The following is a 20,233-nucleotide window of genomic DNA, read 5'->3' as shown; positions in this document are numbered from 1 at the left end:
TTCCATGATTGGAGACTTTTAAGACTCACTAAATACAAAACAACAAACATTTACAAGAAACAATGTGCAAATAGGATACTGACAGTGCAATCCTATGCTTATAAACTCAGAAATAAGTCCCACTGAATTCATTGGGACTTCCAATGAATGGGACTACAGCCTTGTATAGGATCACAGCTTTTAAGTTAAATCTATCCTCTGCTTTCCACATGACATTATGGGATGGGAACAGAAGTAGAACTTAACACCACCAAGAGGTGTTACTCTTCTACTGACATGTGCTCAAAGGTCTGCTGGTTTTGAGAATCTGCTGTCTGAAAGCACCTCAGGCTTTGTTTGAAATATTATATAAAATATAAGATTCCTTCAAAAGTGGCATGTAAGATTTGTGCTGATGGCCCATCTCAAATTAAGAAGGTACCATTGCACAGAACAAGCATTTCAAATGATTCCCATATCCAGTTAGGAATCTTTATATTGATCAGAATCACTTCTTGGACACCATCCCCTCACCTTCTCTAAACACAATATAATTTGTGACCTGACCCAAAAATGAAGAAGTGAGATATAAGTGATGGGTTGGACTAGGGCCACATTTTATTTAAACTATGTCTGTAGGGCAAATGAGAAGAATGGGATCCTAATTTCAGCATTGGGTGAGACAAACCCTGCCAATTCTAAGGGGCATAAGAAGGCTAGGCCCCAAAGACTGGGACACACCTTATGGTCAAGTAGGGGGCTCTTCCTTCCTCACTCCTGGGTTTCAGAACTCTGTGCACATGTGGCAGGTGAGTTTCAAGAATGCTTCATATCCAGCCTAAGTGGATATGGAACTGGCCTCTGGAAATGCCCTTTGTGGTCAAAGGTGCCCAGGGGTGCTCACCTGATACCTTATCTAACCTTGACCTTTCCTGCACCTCCCTGAATGTGACCAACTTAACCATGAAACCAAATTAATCAAATCAACCTATTTAACAGTATCAACCCCCTAAACACCAATTTAGTCCAAAATGATTAAACAAGATGAGACAGATATTTTCTGAAAATTATCCAGGAAATTAAAGGCAAGAATGCTTAAAAAAAACCCTGAAGCATAATTTAGTGCTCTTCTGATGAATCCCAAAATAATTTTGTTATGTAACCACTCTTGGAAGACTCTAGAATGAGCCACAAAGCTTCAGAGTAAAAGAAATTGTGAAACAAGGCAGTCGACCTCTGTGGATATCAAAATGATAAGGATGCATCATGCCTATTTTTTCCTGTCTTCATCCTTTCTATTGCTGTAGATCCATGGACCATAAGAATAAGAGTGTTGTCCGGGAATTCATCCTCCTTGGATTTCCAAGCACCATGGAACTGCAACTGCTTCTGTTTGTGATATTCCTTGTGGCCTACATCCTGACGCTCCTGGAGAACACAGTTATCATTGTTGTGATCAAAATCAACCCTCAGCTTAACAAACCTATGTATTTCTTCCTCAGCAACCTCTCCTTCCTGGAGACATGGTACATCTGTGTTATTGTCCCAAAACTATTGGTCAACTGCCTGGTGGATGACAAGTCCATCTCATTTGAAGGATGCATGACACAGCTCTACTTTTTCAGCTCTCTCATATGTACAGAGTGTATCCTTCTTGCTGTAATGGCATATGATAGATATGTGGCCATCTGCAATCCACTGCGCTATCCAACCATCATGACCCAGCGCCTTTGCTTGCAGTTAGCTGTGGGTTCGTGGCTAACTGGCTTCTTCGCCTCAATGCTGAAGGTTTTATTTATTTCTCGCCTACCCTTTTGTGGCCCTAACATCATCAACCACTTCTTCTGTGACATTTCACCTTTGCTAAATATGGCATGTGAGGATATGACAGTGGCTGAAATAGTGGACTTTGTCTTGGCATTGATAATTCTGCTGGTCCCACTCTCAGTTACAATAGTTTCCTATGTGTGTATCATTGGTACCATTTTGCGTATCCCAACTGTCCAAGGCAGGAAGAAAGCCTTCTCTACTTGTGCTGCTCACCTCACTGTGGTCACCATCTTCTTCTCAGCCACTCTCTTCATGTATGCCAGACCAAAGAGAATCCACCCTTTTGATCTAAATAAATTGGTTTCTGTCATATACACCATTGTCACTCCAATGCTGAACCCATTCATTTACTGTCTGAGAAATCAAGAGGTCAAGGGAGCTTTAAGAAAAGCTTTCTGTAGCACAAGTGCCCTCCTCAAAATCTCAGTGCCCCTCACTAACGCTGAATGGCACAGATAGATAGATTTATTTATTTATCATTGAGAAATATCCTTGGACCTTTTCAATTTTCATTTGCTGGAAGAAGTATGTTGGAGAGAGTGTCATACCCATCAACTGTCCCTGAAAAACTGGGACATCCCAGTTTCCTCCACAAGAGCATGGTGGCCATTTTGGGTGCCATACTCTTACGTGATTTAGAGCCGAGCTCTCCCCCAGCCAAACAACACCTTTTCTAGTCCACAATCTCACACAGTGCCCCCAAATGTGTGTTTTTCAGGTCAGGTCCATGATCTCACGCAGTGCTCCAAAATGTGCATTTTGGGATGCTGTGCCGGAAAATTATACTTTTTCCAGATCCATGACTGAAGCGGGAGTGCAGACCCAGGAGATGTACCAGTTTGGAGAGTATGATGTGTGTGAAAAAGCATTCTCAGATAGCATTTTTTCTCCCAATTTATTTTGAAGCCCAAATATTATCCTTCCTTTGGTGAAGATTAAATAATCAATTTCTATTTTGATAAGAAGCAAATAAATATTCAAAAGTTGATGACAATGAACACATACATGTTCATTTTTACGTGATGGGAAAAGGGTAAATTGTAACCCTTTGCCCACCATCTACAGAACTGAGTAGCATAGCCAACCACTTTTTATTTTTCTTATCTAGAATTAGCTCTTGTCACTTGCATCATGTCAGGAACTTTCATGTGTGATTACTCACTTTATATTTGGTGACGTTCTATTGTGTTAGGGATGAGTATAGCTCCTTTATTTAGATTCTTATTGTGCTATGGGCATGTTCTTCCCTGTGTTCTTCTCCTGCTGAGGCTTAAGTAGGAGCCTCTTTCTGTGATTTCTGAACATGGTATGGACAGATCTAGTAGGAAAAGAAGTGGAGGGGGGAATTGTTCAGTCTGCAGTTTAAAACAAAGAGGCTTTTGCTGGTCCCAGACTTGTAAACACCTATCAAGCGAGTTATGTACTTCTCTAAATTAAGAAATACAGTCTCGGGTTTGTTTTTTAAAGCATACAAAAATGTGTATTTAAGTGGGAGGGTGTGTACAAAAATAAATACTTTAGAGGAAAGTGTGTACAAACTCTCTCTCTCTCTCTCTCTCTGTGTGTGTGTGTGTGTGTACATACAAACACTTTTTAAAATCCACAAAATCTAGGACTGGACAAACCTATGGTAGAGCACATTTGAAACTGACATGGAATGAAAATAGGCTGAAGGAGAAATGAATTCACTGTTCCTGTCAGTGGATGTTGGGTGTTGGTTTTATCTGCTTATATAGTACCGTGTTTCTCCAAAAATAAGACACTGTCTTATATTTATTTTTCCTCAAAAACACACACGGTGGCTTACTTTCAGGGGATGTCTTATTTTTTTTATTAAGTATGGTACAGTTTAACCTACAAGGTTAAACTGCCTATCACTATGGCTTATTTTCAGGGTATGGCTTATTTTCGGAGAAACGCAGTATTTTTCTGATCCAAAATTCCACAAATGGGGAACCACCAAAGAAAAGGCCCATTCTTGCCTTGCCACCCTCTGGACTTCTCATGTAGAAGGCTCATGAAGAAGGGCCTCAGATGACGATAATAGGGTCCAGGTTGGTTCATGGGGGAGAGGTGGTCCTTGAGGTATTGCAATCCTGAACCATTTAAGGTTGATAGGTCAAAACCAGCACTTAGAATTGGGCCCAGAAACTAATTGGCAGCCAGTGCAGTTGGGCCAGAATCAGCGTAATATGCTCAAACCATCTTGCATTCAGCCAGGTCTTTCCTCCACTTGTATGAGAGCTATCTACCAGCTTGCTTTCTTGCCCTAAGCTCTGGAGTAACAGGGAGCGGGTGCTCAGGAATGCTTGTGTCAACAGCCCGATATTCCAGAGGTTGGCCAGGACTTCAACAGGAGTGCCAGTCATATCAGCCGGAAAATCCCCCAGAGTCACCTGGAAGCCTACTGGATCCATCAGCCTCGGAGGGCAGACCATCGTCTTAGGTCCTCCGCTTATGCAAAGGGGAAAAAATGCTGAAAGCCTAAGGCTCAACAGGAAGTGATCTGACCATGGCAAGGGATGTTCCCCACTTTCAGATCTCCCTCTTCCTGCCCAGTTGACCAAAAAAGGTCCAGATTGTGGCCTGCCACATGCGTTGGGCAAGTGACATGTTGGGACAGCCCCATCGCCGTCATAGCAGCCATTAAGTCCTGAGCCACTACAGAGCCAGCCGCCTCGTTATGGATGTTAAAATCCTCCAGAACCAGCAGTCTGGGAGTCCTCAACACCAGCTCTGTCAGATCAGGCAGGGAAGCTGCTGGGCAGTGATGTGGCCAGTAAACCAGCATAATCTATAATCTGCCCTAATTGCCCAATATCAGGAACACACATGCTAGATTCTACTCCTACTCCTAAACTACGCCTACTCCTAAACTGGACAGAGAGCCTGGTGAGAGAGATGGAATCTCTATAGACTACAGCAACTCCCCTCCCCCCACCCTGAAGCTGCACTGAGTACCCAGGGGAGCACAGCTCAGTAGACTAACTCCACCCTGCTCACCCACCCAGATCTCACTGACAGACTAGATAACACTTCTCATTCATAATCAGATTATGTGCAAGGGAGTTTAATCTAGTTTAGTATTTTATACATTGACTAGCAGCTAGGAATGAGGGAATACATAAAATTCAATTTCTACCGATTTCTCATTTCCCCCCCCAAACTTAAATTTTGTTATCCAGATAGTCACATCAGTGTATGATGGAAAAACAACAACAGAGCCTCGTGAAAATTCACCAGCATAGTAGCACAAATCTCTCCCCATGTGATTTTCTCAAATACAGACTTATTATTCCCCCCCCCAGCAAAGCATTACCCTGCACAATAATGCATTTTTGTTTACATTCATATATATATATATATATATATATATATATATATATATAGGATTGAACCTGGGACCTTCTGCATGCAAAGGAGATGCTCTGTGCTACAGGTAGAAGACAGAAGGTGCTTCTCAAAATGTATTTGGTGAGCAAATGCCAGTTTGTCATTTGAGAATGCCAACTACATGAACTTTGAAAGAGAATTAAATATCTTCATTTGTTAAATTTTCTGCACACCATATTATGTAGCGCTCTCTTCACTTCTTGGTTACGGAGGCTGTAGATGATGGGGTTTAACATGGGTATCACAATAAAGTAAATGACAGAGGGAGCCATTTCCTGATCCTGAGAGTTCTTTGAGGTCGGCTTCAGGTACCTGAAGAAAATTGTTCCATAGTACAGCACAACAACTGTCATGTGAGATGTGCAAGTGGAAAAGGCCTTGCGTTTCCCTTCCATGGAGCGTATCCTCAAGACAGCGGAGATGATGTGTATATAGGAAGCCAGTGTGATCAAGAGAGCCCCCATCCCTAAAAATGAGCCAAGGGTGAAAATCACCATTTGGTTTGCAAAAGTGCTGCTACAGGAAAGTTTGAACAGTTGTGGGGCTTCACAGCTGAAGTGATGGATTACATTGGCCCTGCAGAAGTGCAGAGTTGTTAGCAGAAGGGTGTTCAGTAGAGCAAAAAGAAAGCCTGTGAACAATGCACGGCACACCAGCTGCAAACAGACCCGTTTGCTCATCATCACGTTATAATGCAAGGGGTGACAGATGGCTGTGTACCGATCATATGCCATCACAGAGAGGAGGAGACCTTCTCCCACTGAAAGCGTCATGACAAAGAAGACCTGGGTAAAACAACAATCAACGGTGATTGCTTTTCTGGCCGAAAGGAAGTCTTCTAACATTTTAGGAACTGTAACAGAAGAAAAAGCAATATCAAGGGAAGCCAAATGAGAAAGGAAGACATACATGGGAGTGTGAAGATTAGCATCGATTCTTATAGCCAAAATGATGGCCAGGTTGCCAGACAGAGTTATCAAAAAAATCAACAGGAAGATTGCAAAGAGTACGATCTGGAGCTTTGGATCACTGGAGAAGCCTAAGAGGATGAACTCAGTGATGTGGGTTTGATTCTCCATATGTGCAGAGTGTTTCCGCCTGTAGAAAACAAAACAAAAAAAACAAAAAGAAGTGTTTTATGTGTGTTTTGTAAGATTTGAATATACTTCCCCTCAATCCAACTGGGAGACATCCAGGGGCGTAGGAAGAAGGGGCGGTGGGGGCGGTGCGCCCTGAGCAACGCGATCCCAGCGGCGTCATCACCGCTGCCCGCCCAGCCCCAAAATGTGTGCCACGTCACTGCGCATGGCGCCCCACTCCCCCCAAAATGTGCACGTCACTGCGCACAGTGTGTCACACCCCCAAACATGCGCCACACCACGCCCCCAGAATGCGCTACGTCACTGTGCACAGCGCTCCACTCCCCAAAATGCACGCCACGTCGCTGTGCATAGCGCCCCACTCCCCCCAAAATGTGCACCGCGTCACTGCACACAGCTCATCACGCCCCCCAAACATGCGCCACACCACGCCCCCAGAACGCGCACATCACTGGGGGCAGCATGCCTGCTCTCCGCCCCCGGTGGCGAAGCATGAAGCTCCACTGCTGGTCACATGCACATCAGTGCAAAAAGCCCTAACATCAATATACACCAACGGGGCCTAAGCTGGCAGTGACTAACCAGGAAATAATCTACCATCATGGTTGAGATAGATGTCTTGAAGAAAACATGGACTCAGCATGCCACTGGGGGGGGGGACATTTTTTGTGAATGCATAAACTACAGTGGAAGATTCCAAAGGTGATGTGTAATTTAGAAATATAAAACCAAGAAATAATACACAATACAACAATAAAAGTAGTTTTGAAAACTACTTAAGACTCCTGATTAAAATGCTTAACATCACCAAAGGACATAGGTGTACTCTTAACGGTAATTCTCACACATTGTTGCATATAAAAATAACCTATGGTTTGTACAGGTTCTGGGGTGGGAACACTTGCAGCAGATAAAGCTCTGGAAAAGTCATAAAGATACAATTAAATCCATCTGTGAAACAAACTAGAAGTCCTGTGCAATTTTTGAAACATGTTTGCCAGAGCCTAGGGGAAAAAAAAACAGGCCTGGAACCAAGCAAACATTTCCGAGGAGAGCTTTCCACATGTAGATTCCATGGTCAGACAGGAACCCAGCTAATTGAGATAATATGCACACATGGGCGTGTTTGGAGAGAATCTGAAGGGGAATAATGCTGATGAAGGATAAAGGGTTGAGGCAGGATAAGGCAATAGGAGGAGGTCCTTCAGATTCCATACGATTGAAAAGTATGCAGAAAAGGGCAACAAAAATAATCAGGCAACTGAAACTCCATGAAGCATTTGAGTTTGCTTCCTTGTCTTTAGTTAGCAAAATATGACTTGGGGCACTTGTTGGAGGCTGTTGGTGTTGTGTATTGAGTCAAAGGATTTTATACAGTGGTACCTCGGTTTATGGACACAATTGGTTCCAGAAGTCTGTTCATAAACTGAAGCGTTCATAAACTGAAGCGAACTTTCCCATTGAAAGTAATGGAAAGTGGATTAATCTGTTCCAGACGGTCCACAGAGTACTTAAACTGAAGCGTTCATAAACTGAAGCGAACTTTCCCATTGAAAGTAATGGAAAGTGGATTAATCCGTTCCAGACGGGTCCGCGGAGTACTCAACCTGAAGCGTACTTAACCCGAAGCATGGGTGTAATTGGTTCCGGAAGTCTGTTCATAAACTGAAGCGTTCATAAACTGAAGCAAACTTTCCCATTGAAAGTAATGGAAAGTGAATTAATCCGTTCCAGATAGGTCCGCGGCGTTCGCAAACCGAAAATTCGTAAACCGAGGTGTTCATAAACCGAGGTTCCACTGTATCTGTATTACTATTGTCTGTATTTGCTTTAGGGTAAAGTAAGTGCCTTTTGGTTCCAGAAGGTGCAGCTACTATTGGTTCATTTAAGCTGCTGTATTTGGATCCTCTGTCTTATTGGTTTCCTCCAAAAGGCAGCACTGTGATTGCCTGATATTGTTCCCTCCAAAATGTATCCCTTTCTAGCTAGTCCCCTGTCCCTATAAATGTAGCTTCCCTGTCCTCAGAGTCAGTCTTGTCTTGTTGCTGTGATCATGAAGATGTTGTCACTGAATGACTACTATTGTGTGGCGATGCCCCGAGTCCTCCCCGCGAGAAATAAAGACACCAGACACAGGATATAAGGTTAATGGGCATGAAAAGGCCACAACTTTATTGATTACGACTGTAGAGGGGTATTGGCATAGGCATTGGATCTAACCGACTATATCTGACTCCAGCCCGCTCTGCTGGCAGTCTGTGAAGGGTTAACCACCGTTGGATGAGTCCTGCGATGCACATCAACTAGGAACTCATCCTGGGGCCACCATTAGGGGCGAGCCCTCAGGCCCTCACCTACCACGGCTTCGGACATGGCAACGCCCCGGACTCCTTAGGGGAGTACCCTTCGCATTTGGGGGAGGTGATGGCAGCAACCTCCCCCCCCCCCCGCACCTGTACCTTCTTGAGATAATCCAATGCCTACCGCCAATCGAGCCCCGAAAGGGGTTCGCCGCCAATACCCTTACAGTCGCAACCAATTCCTAATAGCACCTAGTATATCAGAAATCCAAATGTCATTCCCATCATCGGAAAGATGGACGCCATCATCACGGTATAACGAAAGCTCATTGAACCTAATGTCCGGGTGCGGTATATAATGTCCATTCAAGGTCAAGACCTTTCTGGCCACAGCGATATCCAGAAACTTCCTTGCTTTGTTTACAGCAGCGGGCGAAAAGCAGTCGCGCCAAACTCGCCTCTCCATCAGCGAGGACCAAAAAATTGTCAAGTTGGGGAAATCCGCCAGCAGGCCATCAAAGTCCGCAAAGATAGTCCATTTTAAATCCTGGCCAGAGCGATAAGCCAAATCATTTTCGCCCAGCTGCACCACCAGAATATCGGGAGGGCCCAGCATAGCGGCTCTAGACTTCACGGTTGGCAGGAACTCATTCCAACGCATACCCCGTCTCGTGATCCAGGACACTCTAACCCATGATGGCAACCCTAGGCTGGGCCCCATTCTCCGATCATAAGCGCGAGCCCGGGCCCAATGCACGATGCTATGACCAATGAACCAGATGTTTACGCGTTTTTCTGCAAAGGAAACAAAGGGAACGTAAAGGGAACGTCAGCCAACAGCCGAAAACGGAAGTGCTTATTTTGAAGATCGGAGGTACCCCTTGTACGCTTTGGACTTCCAACGGCCTAGATCTTTTATTCTCTCTGCAGACAAACCCATATGTACCGCAGTTGTGGCAGCACCAATACGGAATGAATGTGCTGCAAAATCAGAGGGAGGAAGACCGCATGCAGCAATAGCCCTGCGCATAACGCGGGTAAATTGGTGGCGGGCTAAACAGGACCCGTCCTGGTGAATTAAAAACGGACCGGGTGAGGCGGGCCTCAAATGGAGAAAACGCCTAGTGTCCTTTACGGGACAGGGGCCGCAATGGCCTGTAGCTGGCAAGCGCATCGAGGTGCCCTTACCCAGTTGATCCGTTTTTGATTGGCGGATGTGAATTAACACTTCCTTTTCTGTCAACGTTAGGTCAGATAACAAGATACCCTTGGCGGTTTGGGCGGGGGATCCCTCGCACACCACCTCACCAACCCTGAGCGCACCGAAAAAGGCTAAAGAGTAAGCTGCTGAGAAAAGTCTTGCCTCATATTTTGACCAGCACAGCTTCCTGAGCTGTTTGTGAATTTGGAATAATAATTCAAAAGTAATGGGTTTCCGATTATCCCTGCGCGGAGGCTGGAGCCTGCGCCAGCCCTCCAAAGCTTTGCGCACCAGAAAATCCGCGCAAGGGTCCGTTGCATAGCTGGCCTTACTAAAGAAGGAGATAGCGGCTGTTTGAATGTGCAAGGTTCTGGGTGCCCTGCCCAGTCTCCTTAAACCGGCTAAGTACGCTAGGACCTCCCTCCTACTGGGGGGTGTGTCTCCATTTGAACCCGTGGTCCTAACGCGAAAGGACCGGAAATCAGACCAGGCCTTTTTATAGGTGTTAAGAGTGGAGGGGGCAACCGACGCCAGTACTCCCTCTAGCACGTCTCGTTCCCAAGATTCCATAGATGTTCCGGGAACGCCTCCGGCAACTGCTGAGCCTCTGGAGCAAGAGAGCGGAAGCGGTCCATCTGGAAACGAGATAAAGCGTCCGCGATATCATTATTAACACCGGGTACAAATTTGGCAGAGAAATAGATGTTCAATTGCAAGCAGAGCAACACAAAGGCCCGCAGCAAAACGGACACTCTGGGAGATCGTGAAGATTGTCTTGAGAGAACGTTGACCACAGCCTGGTTATCGGTCCAAAAGCATACCCGATGGTTCTTGAACTCGTCTGCCCACAAATGAACCGCTACAACTATGGGAAAAAATTCCAGAAATGTTAGATCGCGAATGAGGGGTTTCTTCTTCCATTGCGGAGGCCAGTGCTGGGCGCACCATCTGCCCTTAAAGTATACTCCAAAACCCAGAGAACCCGCAGCATCAGAGTGTACCTGGAAATCTACTCTTAAACTCAAAGTGTCCTGCCACAAAGAGATGCCGTTGAATTTTTCTAAAAACTGTAACCAAACCTTCAGGTCGGATTTTACACTTTTATTGAGGCGCACCCTATGGTGAGACGCGCGCAGTCCTGCTGACAGTCTAGCAAGCCTTGCGCAAAAGGGACGTCCTGGGGACACCACTCTGCAGGCAAAATTAAGGTGACCCAGGAGGGATTGGATTTGTTTCAGAGTCACTTTCCTGAGAGGAAGTGTCTCCGAAATAATTTGCTTAAGGGCCGCTAATTTTTCTGGGGGTAATCGGGATGTTTGGGCAACGGTGTCCAACTCAATGCCCAAATACGTTATGGTGGATGCCGGTCCTTCAGTTTTTTCTGCAGCCAAAGGTACGCCCAGCTCTGCGGTCAGGGATGCGAAGGCTTCAAGGAGATAAGCACAATCCGCACTCAGAGCCCGCCCGCAGAAAAGGAAGTCATCCAAGTAATGTGTCACGCCCTCGAGGCCTGTTCTAAATCTGAGTGCCCAATCCAAAAATGTGCTGAACGATTCAAAGGCTGAGCATGCTACTGAACACCCCATGGGCATTGCTTTGTCAACGTAATACGCCCCCTCAAACTTGAATCCCAGCCACCTGAAGTCGTGAGGGTGAACTGGCAGCAAGCGGAATGCAGATTCAATATCACATTTTGCCAATAAAGCGCCTCTGCCAAATTTCCTAATAAGCTTTATTGCCTGGTCAAAGGAGGCGTATTTAACGGTACAAAGCTCCTGGGGGATACCATCATTGACTGAGGAGCCTTTGGGATGAGATAAATTGTGAATTAATCTAAACTCACCTGGGATCTTTTTAGGGACAACACCCAGTGGGGAAACATGAAGGTCCTGCAGCGGGGGGAAGGAAAAGGGGCCAGCTATTCTATTCGCTTTAATTTCCTTATTGATTTTCTTTCTGGCTACCTCGGGCATGTCCCGTACTGACTTTTGATTTGGTGGGTCACCCGAAACTGGTGGTACTGCTACTGGAATTCTGAAGCCCAAAGAAAATCCGTCCCACAAATACTTTGCTGCTTGCCTATCGGGATATAGTTGTAATAATGATTTTAAAGGGAGGAGTTTGATAGGAGAAAACGCCAAGGACAGGGACAAATTAGTATCTGTTGGCTGTGTGGCCAGGTCCTTGGGCTGCTGCACTTTTCGGGCCTTGCCGAAAGTTCCCGCGACCCCCACGAAAGGACTGCTGGCCCTTGAAGCAAGCGGACGCTGGGTGGGCCCCTTGGCACCTCTCGCACTCGTGACTATATTTGCAGAATGCTCTGGTGCACGTGCCCTTATTAAATTCCCAGCACACTAGTCGGCGGCTTGGTTTTTTTGGTTCAAATTTTGCATATCGGGATGCCTCTGGGTGTTTCTTTTCAATGTAAGGGTTAACGTGCTCACCCCAGAAGTTCTGGTCACGCAGGTCCCAACGGGTGGTGGCCAAAAGGGAGGCGTTCCTTCGAAAATCCTCATCATACAGGAGAGCCGGTCCCTCCCCAGCCAACTCGTAAGCACGTCTCACATGAGCCATATAGGCCACGAGGTGCATTGCCCTCTTTGGATAACAAGCCACTATGGTACCCATATATACCTGGAAACCGTCCAACCAATTTTCGAAGGTGCACTCTGCCCTAGGCTCCCTATATTTACGTTTTCCATATGTGTGTTTCTTTTCCCCTTTTCCCTTTAACTTTGCGGGTGGCAAGAGGGTAAAAATGTCAACAAAATCCCCATTCAGGATCTTATTCCTTTTCTTGCTAGACAAATGATTCCCAATAATGAAGTCAGAAGATACAAAAGTGGAAGTTTTTACATCTTCCACCAAAGCCCCATTTTTCCACTCCAATGTGCCATTAAAGGTTTTGCGGTGTGAGTTAGCCCTCCGCTCGTGTGCCCAAAGAGGCAAACCAATCAGATCTTCCCCCTGGCCCCAGTACCCATCTAGAATTCCTTCATCCTCATCGGAACTAGAAGAGGAAGTACCTGAGTCACCCTCCGGCTCCGTGTGCTTGGTCTTCTTAGTTTTCTTCAGACCCGTCTTCTTCGTCTTCCCCTTCTCCTGGTCGCCCTGCTGAGCGGTGTCCTGTTGAGACTGCGTAGCTCTCGCCTGGTCCTGGGCATCACTATCATAGGATGTAATCGACGAGAGACGCCTGGACCTATTATGGGAATCAGGCGGCTGGGTCCGCAGACAAGCAGGGGTACCTGGTGACAGCTGGGAAATATAAGTGTTACCCGCAGCGGGAGAAGGAGTCTTGTCCCTGGCACCGGCAGGGGCCACATCCGCAGCGGCAGATTGGGACCTGGTTTCCATACGCCTAGTCTGTTCCTGGGGAATAGCCGATGAAGGCCCGGGGTGCGCAGCTTCAGCCGTGGGTGTCTCGGCAATGAAGTCAGGAGACCCTTCCGTGGGGACTTCTTGAATGGTGACACCCGGCCTAGAAACCTGTTGAAAGAAACTCTGGACGCCCGAGAATAAGCTAGCTAAAGCTTCGGGTGAAACAGAAATAGAGGTAAACGCAGGAGTGCTGGAAGAGCTGTTGCCATTCGTAGGGCGTCTTTTTGCGGGCGCTGCTGCGGACTCCTTCTGTTTGCGTTTAGGGGCCATTGCACTTGATAATTGAGAAAGAGGCGTCTGAGGATCCTGAATGAAAGTTGACTGTAGGCAAAGTGAGGCAGGAGAGCAGTATAATGCGCCAAACGAAAAGTCTTAGTAAGCCCTGAGCAAACCCTAACTGCAAATTGCCAGAAAATTAACTTGGCCTGATAAGGCCCCAGCTAGATGTATAACTAATTAAAGTGTGAAATAAACGCCCTACGGACCCCGGCTTATGGCCCCGGATGAGGTGAAGGCAGATGAGACAAGGGCAATGGCAGTAACAGTACCAATTTGATGCCAACTCAGGCAGTAAATTTACTGCGTAAGGTTAATTTCAAAAGAATTTTATTTTATTTTATTTTTTATTTTATTTTTTATTTATTTTTATGTATTTTTATAATTATTTATTTTAATTATTATTATTATTATTATTATTATTATTATTGTTATTATCACTAATAGTAATATTGAAACAAGATGAACACCTTCTTCTATAGACAAATAGCTATATATATATTGATATTGTTAACTCAGCCAAGTGACCAAAATTACTGCTTTAAGAAACGAAGCAAGCCTAATTGTACAGTAGAACAACAGAGATAAACTGACAAGGCAATACAAGGGAAGCAGAACCTTGCAGGCAGGCTGCTACTGTGTAAAAGGCACCGCCCTTGCTTTGAGAATAAATGGGAAAGGAAACTTGTAACAAAGGCAAGCTACCCGGCTGCTGCTTGACCAGAGGCTAAGTCTGTATGCAACTGTTGCAGCTTGAAGCTGCTACTGACTCCAATAGAAGGTAAAAGTTAAATCACACCGGCTCAGAGCTAGAGATCCGAGAAGGGGGCAAAAGGTAATTGCAACAAAGAAACTAGAAATCCGAGAAGGGGGGAAAAAGGGAAATTGCAACAAAGAAACAATGAGCCGGAGGCGATGCAGACAAACAACGAGCTAACGTGATCAAAAGAAAGCAAGGAAATGAAACCCCTTGCTCAAAATGGCGCCGCACACGAGGTCTCTCAAAATGGCGGCCCCCACGTTACCCTGGTAACCCAAGAAACAAAATGGCGGCCCAACAACAGGGAAGTCAGAAGCAGAGATTAGCCACCACACAACAGGAGACCCCGGAATAAAGCAAGGACAGAATTCCCTAATAAACACGAAACCTTAAATGGCGGTGTTAGCCCGGGCGGCCCCAAGGGATCCCGGGCGACTGACCTGCAGGAAGCGTTGCCGAAGCAGGAGCTGCGAGCGGGAGCGTAACCGTTGCCACCGAAGCTGTGAAGCAGGATCGCGGGCGTTGTTATGTCAGGCTGGCCGTGGCTCAAACGCCCCAAGCACAGAAGGACCGGCGATAAAGGCAAGGAGCTGTTTGGCGCTTCGTGAGGGGGCGCCCCAGCGCGGAAGTTGGCCGGTAGACCGCTGCGGCTAGGGAGCCGGTCAGCCACGAATCGGGTGCCCCGAGCGCTGCGTTACTGCCGCCGAAGAAAAACAGCTGTTAGGCGCAATGAGGGGGAAGAAGGTGGCCGCGAGCTCCCAGCCACGAGAAGAGCCGGACTGGCGTGAATCAGGCGCGCCGAGCGCCGCGAGACCGGCGGCTGGGGGAAACAGCTGTTAGGCGCCTCATGGAGAGGCGCCGCGGCGGAGGAGGTGGCTGCAGCGTCCCCGGAAGCCAGTCGCCACGCGGACAGGGCGAGGGTGGGCTTGCCGGCCGGCGCCGAGCGCAGCGAGGACGCGAGAAGCCCGGCGGCTACGGAGGCGGCAAGAGCGATCCTGGGAAGCAGCCTGTAAAGAAAGTTGGCGTTTAAAAACGCCGTTTAAGTGATTTGCAGCTCGGATTTCTTCCTGGCGAAGAAGCGGCGCTGAGAGACGCTGACCGAAGCAGGATCCAGGTCCAAAAGCAGGTCGGGTCCGGATACAAGAGGATGTTTTCCTGCCGCGCGCTCCCTTAAATACACCGCTAAGCCCCCAGGGAGCGTCCTGATTGGGTGAGCCAAGGGAGCGTCGCGGCAGGGAAGGAACCAATGGGCTGGGGGGAATGCTAGCCATTCCCCCCGCACGTGAAGGACTCGTGGGCCCACAACATCTCCTCCCCCCGCAGAGGGAAGAGATTTTAAGAAACCCACGAAACAACAGTTATAATTAGCAATGTTGTGCAGAAAGTAAAGGTAAAGGGACCCCTGACAGTTAAGTCCAGTCGTGGGCGACTCTGGGGTTGCAGCGCTCATCTCACTTTCCTAGCTAAGGGAGCCAGCGTACTAGGTCATGTGGCCAGCATGACTAAGCCACTTCTGGCGAACCAGAGTAACACATGGAAACACCATTTACCTTCCTGCTGGAGTGGTACCTATTTATCTACTTGCACTTTGACATGCTTTTGAACTGCTAGGTTGGCAGGAGCAGGGACCGAAAAATGGGAGCTCATCCTATTGCGGGGATTCAAACCGCCGACCTTCTGATCGGCAAGCTCTGTGGTTTAGAAAGTAGATAGAGGTTAATTTTCCCATTCTCTTGATCTTGGGTTTAGCCAATGAAGTTGATTGCTAGCAGATTCAAGAGACATGAAAGTGTTTCTAAGGAATTTGTGCCCTTAAGATTGTTTTGTATGCCCTTTTCTTAAATACATTTTCCAGCTCTCTGAGATTACTGATGAAATATTGCAACCAGAACTGTGCACACTATTCTAATTTCACATTAGGAGCTCCCTCTATCCCACATAGACTTCAACAATATCCTTGATTCATACAACCACTAAACCTATCGATCACACTACGTAACCCAGGCATCCCCAAACTTTGGCCCTCCAGATGTTTTGGACTACAATTCCCATCTTCCCCGACCACTGGTCCTGTTAGCTAGGGATCATGGGAGTTGTAGGCCAAAACATCTGGAGGGCCGCAGTTTGGGGGTGCCTGATGTAACCCATGGGTAGTCAACCTTTGTATACCTACCGCCCACTAATGTATCTGTCTTGATGGTAAAATTTCCTTACTGCCCACTGGACAGAGGATTCAGCTTGTGCCATAGAACCCCCTACCGCCCACCTAGAATCCTGAAATGCCCACTAGTGGGTGGCCGGGACCTGGCTGACAACCCCTGATGTAACCAGATATTAATTCAGATATTTACCACTAGATAAAGCTTTATTATTTCTGCTTTTTCTTCATGACCATCTTGACATCATTACAGTTAGAGATGAAAAATTGGCTTCCCTGTGCTTTCTTTGAAGAAAAAATATTCTTTCTTCGGGATTTTTGTCTCCTTAAACTCAGCTGTGGTCCTACAGGATTAGCTTCATAGCCTAACTACAGGACACAGGGGTAGCAACCCCCAGGGTTCTACAGTGAGCACCATATATTCTGTATGCTTTACCTAAAGACTTCACTGAGAAGGTGCACTGTTACTATGTATTATTTCCCTCCTGCAATTTTCTAAAAAATGTGAGCAATTCTCAGGAGCAAAACACAGATAAGGTTCTCCATCACTCTTCCCTTGAGCATTATATAGGGATGTTTTCATTTGCTATCAAATTATGCTCAACAAAAAAAATTGTGAATAAGAAAATGATTCAATTGTTTTAAAATTTGATTAATAATTTGAATACATCCCACTTTGGTTGTATAGCCCTATTAGCAGGTGATAAAGTTCAGGGAGGACTATGTTTTGCTTTTGCTTTTTTTCCTATTGGGGAACTTTATAAAAGTTTTCATTGGATTTTGTGGGGAGAGGTGAAAATGCCCTCAAAATATTGTATTACTTTTCAAGGGATGCTGTAGTAATACCACTCTCCGCCCTTCTTATCCAGTCCATCTAGACACCAACCGGAACTGGGAAAGAAGGGAAAGAGTAGTGCCATTCTTTGCAGAAGCACAAATCTAAAAGGTAGAGCTGCCACCACTTCCTTTCTCCGGGCAACGCTATGCCTGGGGGCAAGGAAGAAGATCCTCCGTGTTTACCGGGTTTGCATGGTCCTGCGTCACTTTACTGTGACGCAGGCAGAAATTCAACAGGTAGAACAAGTAGGTGTCCAAATGGTGAGGTACTGGTTTAGCTTCCCGAGGCAAAAGGCATAAAACAGAAGACAAAAGAGTCCTTTTCAATATTTATTAAAAGAAAGGACAACTAAAAGGGTTACACAGTTCTCAGAAGGTTCCAAACAGGAAAAAAAACATTGCAAAATATAACTAGCTAAAACATACTCACAGCGACAGAATTACAAAGCACAGTTTACAGACCAGAAGGGTTTCCTTTGGCAAACACCCATGGCGAAGCCATGATGGAGAGCGATGAATGGCAAAAAGCAGACAATGGCTAAGAGCTGAGTGTTAAGAGCAATTAACATCTGAATTCCCAAACCTTTATCCTTGAAACCTCCACGTGTGGGACAGGTTAGGAACCAATCCCCTTGTGGGTTTAATTATGAATTTACCAATAGCAGGGTGATGAACATATATCTCATGATTGCCAGAGACCAGCACAGCTGAAACTTTGTTTAGTCTCAGAGGCCTTGAGAACAAAAGGCACTCCCCAAATTCCCAAGTCTCTTTTTGACATGTACCAGTAGGGCGTGTCATTTAAGGACGATTTTTTTTTAATTTGCTCAATGAGGGGTTCTAAAAATATGTTATTGCACATGAGGAATCCAAATCTGCAATTATTTTTATGATTGGTTGATGTTTAGCTTGGTAAATTGAGATCTGTTTGAAATACACTTTAAAAAAGCCGAAAACTTGCATTTTGAAGCGAAGTTAATGTTTTTAATCATTTTATACAAGCGAAAATATAAAGAAATTTTGTTTCCAGCTGTAACAACATATCATTACTTTATCTTAGGCATCCCCAAACTGCGGCCCTCCAGATGTTTTGCCTACAACTCCCATGATCCCTAGCTAACAGGACCAATGATCAGGGATGATGGGGATTGTAGTCCAAAACATCTGGAGGACCAAAGTTTGGGGATGCCTGCTTTATCTTATAACATCCTATTATAGTAAAAAAAGAATAATAAATTAACAACTTCAAGGGCTGGTGTCACATGATCATGTATCTGCTGAGGGCCCACATCTGAGTAGGAGAGCCACTGGCAGAAGCCCCCTGGACCATGCTCTTCAAAAGAAGTGTACACTATTAAAATTTGATTCCTGTAGAATCTAAAGGCCTGCTCTTGATCCTCACAAAGATGGTGTCAGACTTAGAGAAACCATATTCCATGCAGGTCAAGACTTCTGTTCATTTAATGGTTCTGAGGCAGGAGAATATATAGTATTTCCATCCTTCCATCACTGTGATAGAAGGGTTACCATAATGCTTATTATCCATGCTACTATTGAAGGAACTAAAATCTTGTCTTTCTTAAAATGTGGCAATCCTTATTTTAAGATTGGGTGCCTGCCCAACAGCCTTAATCCTACACTATCAGAATGCTGTTTTTGCACCCCCAATTTATCCAATAAGGAAAGACCGTCACTCGACTGAACTTTGGTAGCTCTACTTTACAGTGTATTTTTAACACCTCCAAGTAGTTTATCCAGTCCTCTGCATAGACTTCCTTATCGTGTTTATCATCATAGCTATTCTTCAAAGAAAACATGCTTTTCTCCTTCATGGGAATAAAATTCTGTTTGCAAAGGATGGGAGTGAGCAACAAAAGGACACAATTCTCTGCTGAATATAGTATATACATATAGAATATAGTATAGTATAATAAAATGATGTTGGTGGGTGAGGATCCCAGCTCCTTTGATGACCACACAATTGTTCTGGTACCAGAGATGCTCTGTAACATATTCAAGCAAGACCCCAGCCCCCAGTCTCCAATGCAACACAGAAGACAATTGCTAGGGCTGGTTAGATGTCCTCATGCCACCCCATTCTGTCTATCTCGGATAGATGAGAAATCTACTTGTCAGAGCATTTCGGCTTTGAAACCCCAACGACCTCAGTGGGTGGACTGGTGGTAGAAAGCAAAAAAGATATCACATACTGTTGTATAATATTAATATTAATAGTACAGATAACTACAATACATATATCAGAGAACTACAATACAGTGGTACCCCACAAGACGAATGCCTCATGCAATGAAAAACTCTCAAGATGAAAGCATTTTGCGTTGTGCGAGGCGACTCGCAAGACAAAGTTTCCTATGACCGCGCTTTGCAAGACAAATAGGAATGCATTAACTAAATGGGTAGACTGGGTAAACCGGGAAAATTTTAAACCACGCTTTGCAAGACGAGTTTTTTGCTATGCAAAGCGACTTGCAGAACAAATTAATTTCATCTTGCAAGGTACCACTGTATCTTGTAATCAATTTTAGGCACTTAGCAACATCTGTTTTCATCAAAATTGGGGAATAACCTATATGTATATAAATGTCAGGAAAATTTAAAAAATGTTAAAAAGTAGGAACTTTTCACATAGAGATTTACCAAGCAAGACCTCAATATTTACAAGGAACCAAAATATATTTCAAATTACCTCATCATACCACAACTTTTTAACACCCCTCAAATCAGGATTTTTAAAGATGAAAAATTCAACACGCCCTAATGTACCAGGCCCTTTGATTGTAAATTACCTGATAGCCTCCTTTCTTTTACAACCAAATCCACATCTCAGCCCCCAGCTGTACCAGATTCTCACTTTACCTTTGTGAATCACATTTCAGATAGCATCTTGTCCTGCTCTAAAGTCAGGATGCAATTTAGCTTACACTTCACAGAGAAACGGAGGGTGTGAGGGGGTTTCGTCTTAAGGGGGCCAAGTACCCATTTCCCAGAGGGCTACAG

At 45.4% G+C, this 20,233-nt stretch overlaps 2 protein-coding genes across 2 annotated transcripts; one reads left to right on the top strand and one right to left on the bottom strand.

Annotated features, from left to right (window-relative positions):
* The first annotated feature begins 1,290 nt into the window (after positions 1–1,290).
* On the top strand, positions 1,291–2,268 carry LOC118077890 (olfactory receptor 6B1-like). Its single transcript, XM_035101613.2, has one exon. It carries the CDS (start codon positions 1,291–1,293, stop codon positions 2,266–2,268), a length of 978 nt encoding a protein of 325 aa, XP_034957504.2.
* Positions 2,269–5,351: 3,083 nt separating this feature from the next.
* Positions 5,352–6,284, bottom strand: LOC118077923 (olfactory receptor 5AR1-like). The gene has a single exon (XM_035101645.2). It carries the CDS (start codon positions 6,279–6,281, stop codon positions 5,352–5,354), a length of 930 nt encoding a protein of 309 aa, XP_034957536.2. The 5' UTR covers positions 6,282–6,284.
* Positions 6,285–20,233: the final 13,949 nt, after the last annotated feature.

This window comes from Zootoca vivipara, chromosome 13 (assembly GCF_963506605.1).
Source record: "Zootoca vivipara chromosome 13, rZooViv1.1, whole genome shotgun sequence".
Lineage (NCBI taxonomy): Eukaryota > Metazoa > Chordata > Lepidosauria > Squamata > Lacertidae > Zootoca > Zootoca vivipara.
This window is presented reverse-complemented; position numbering and strand designations above follow the sequence as displayed.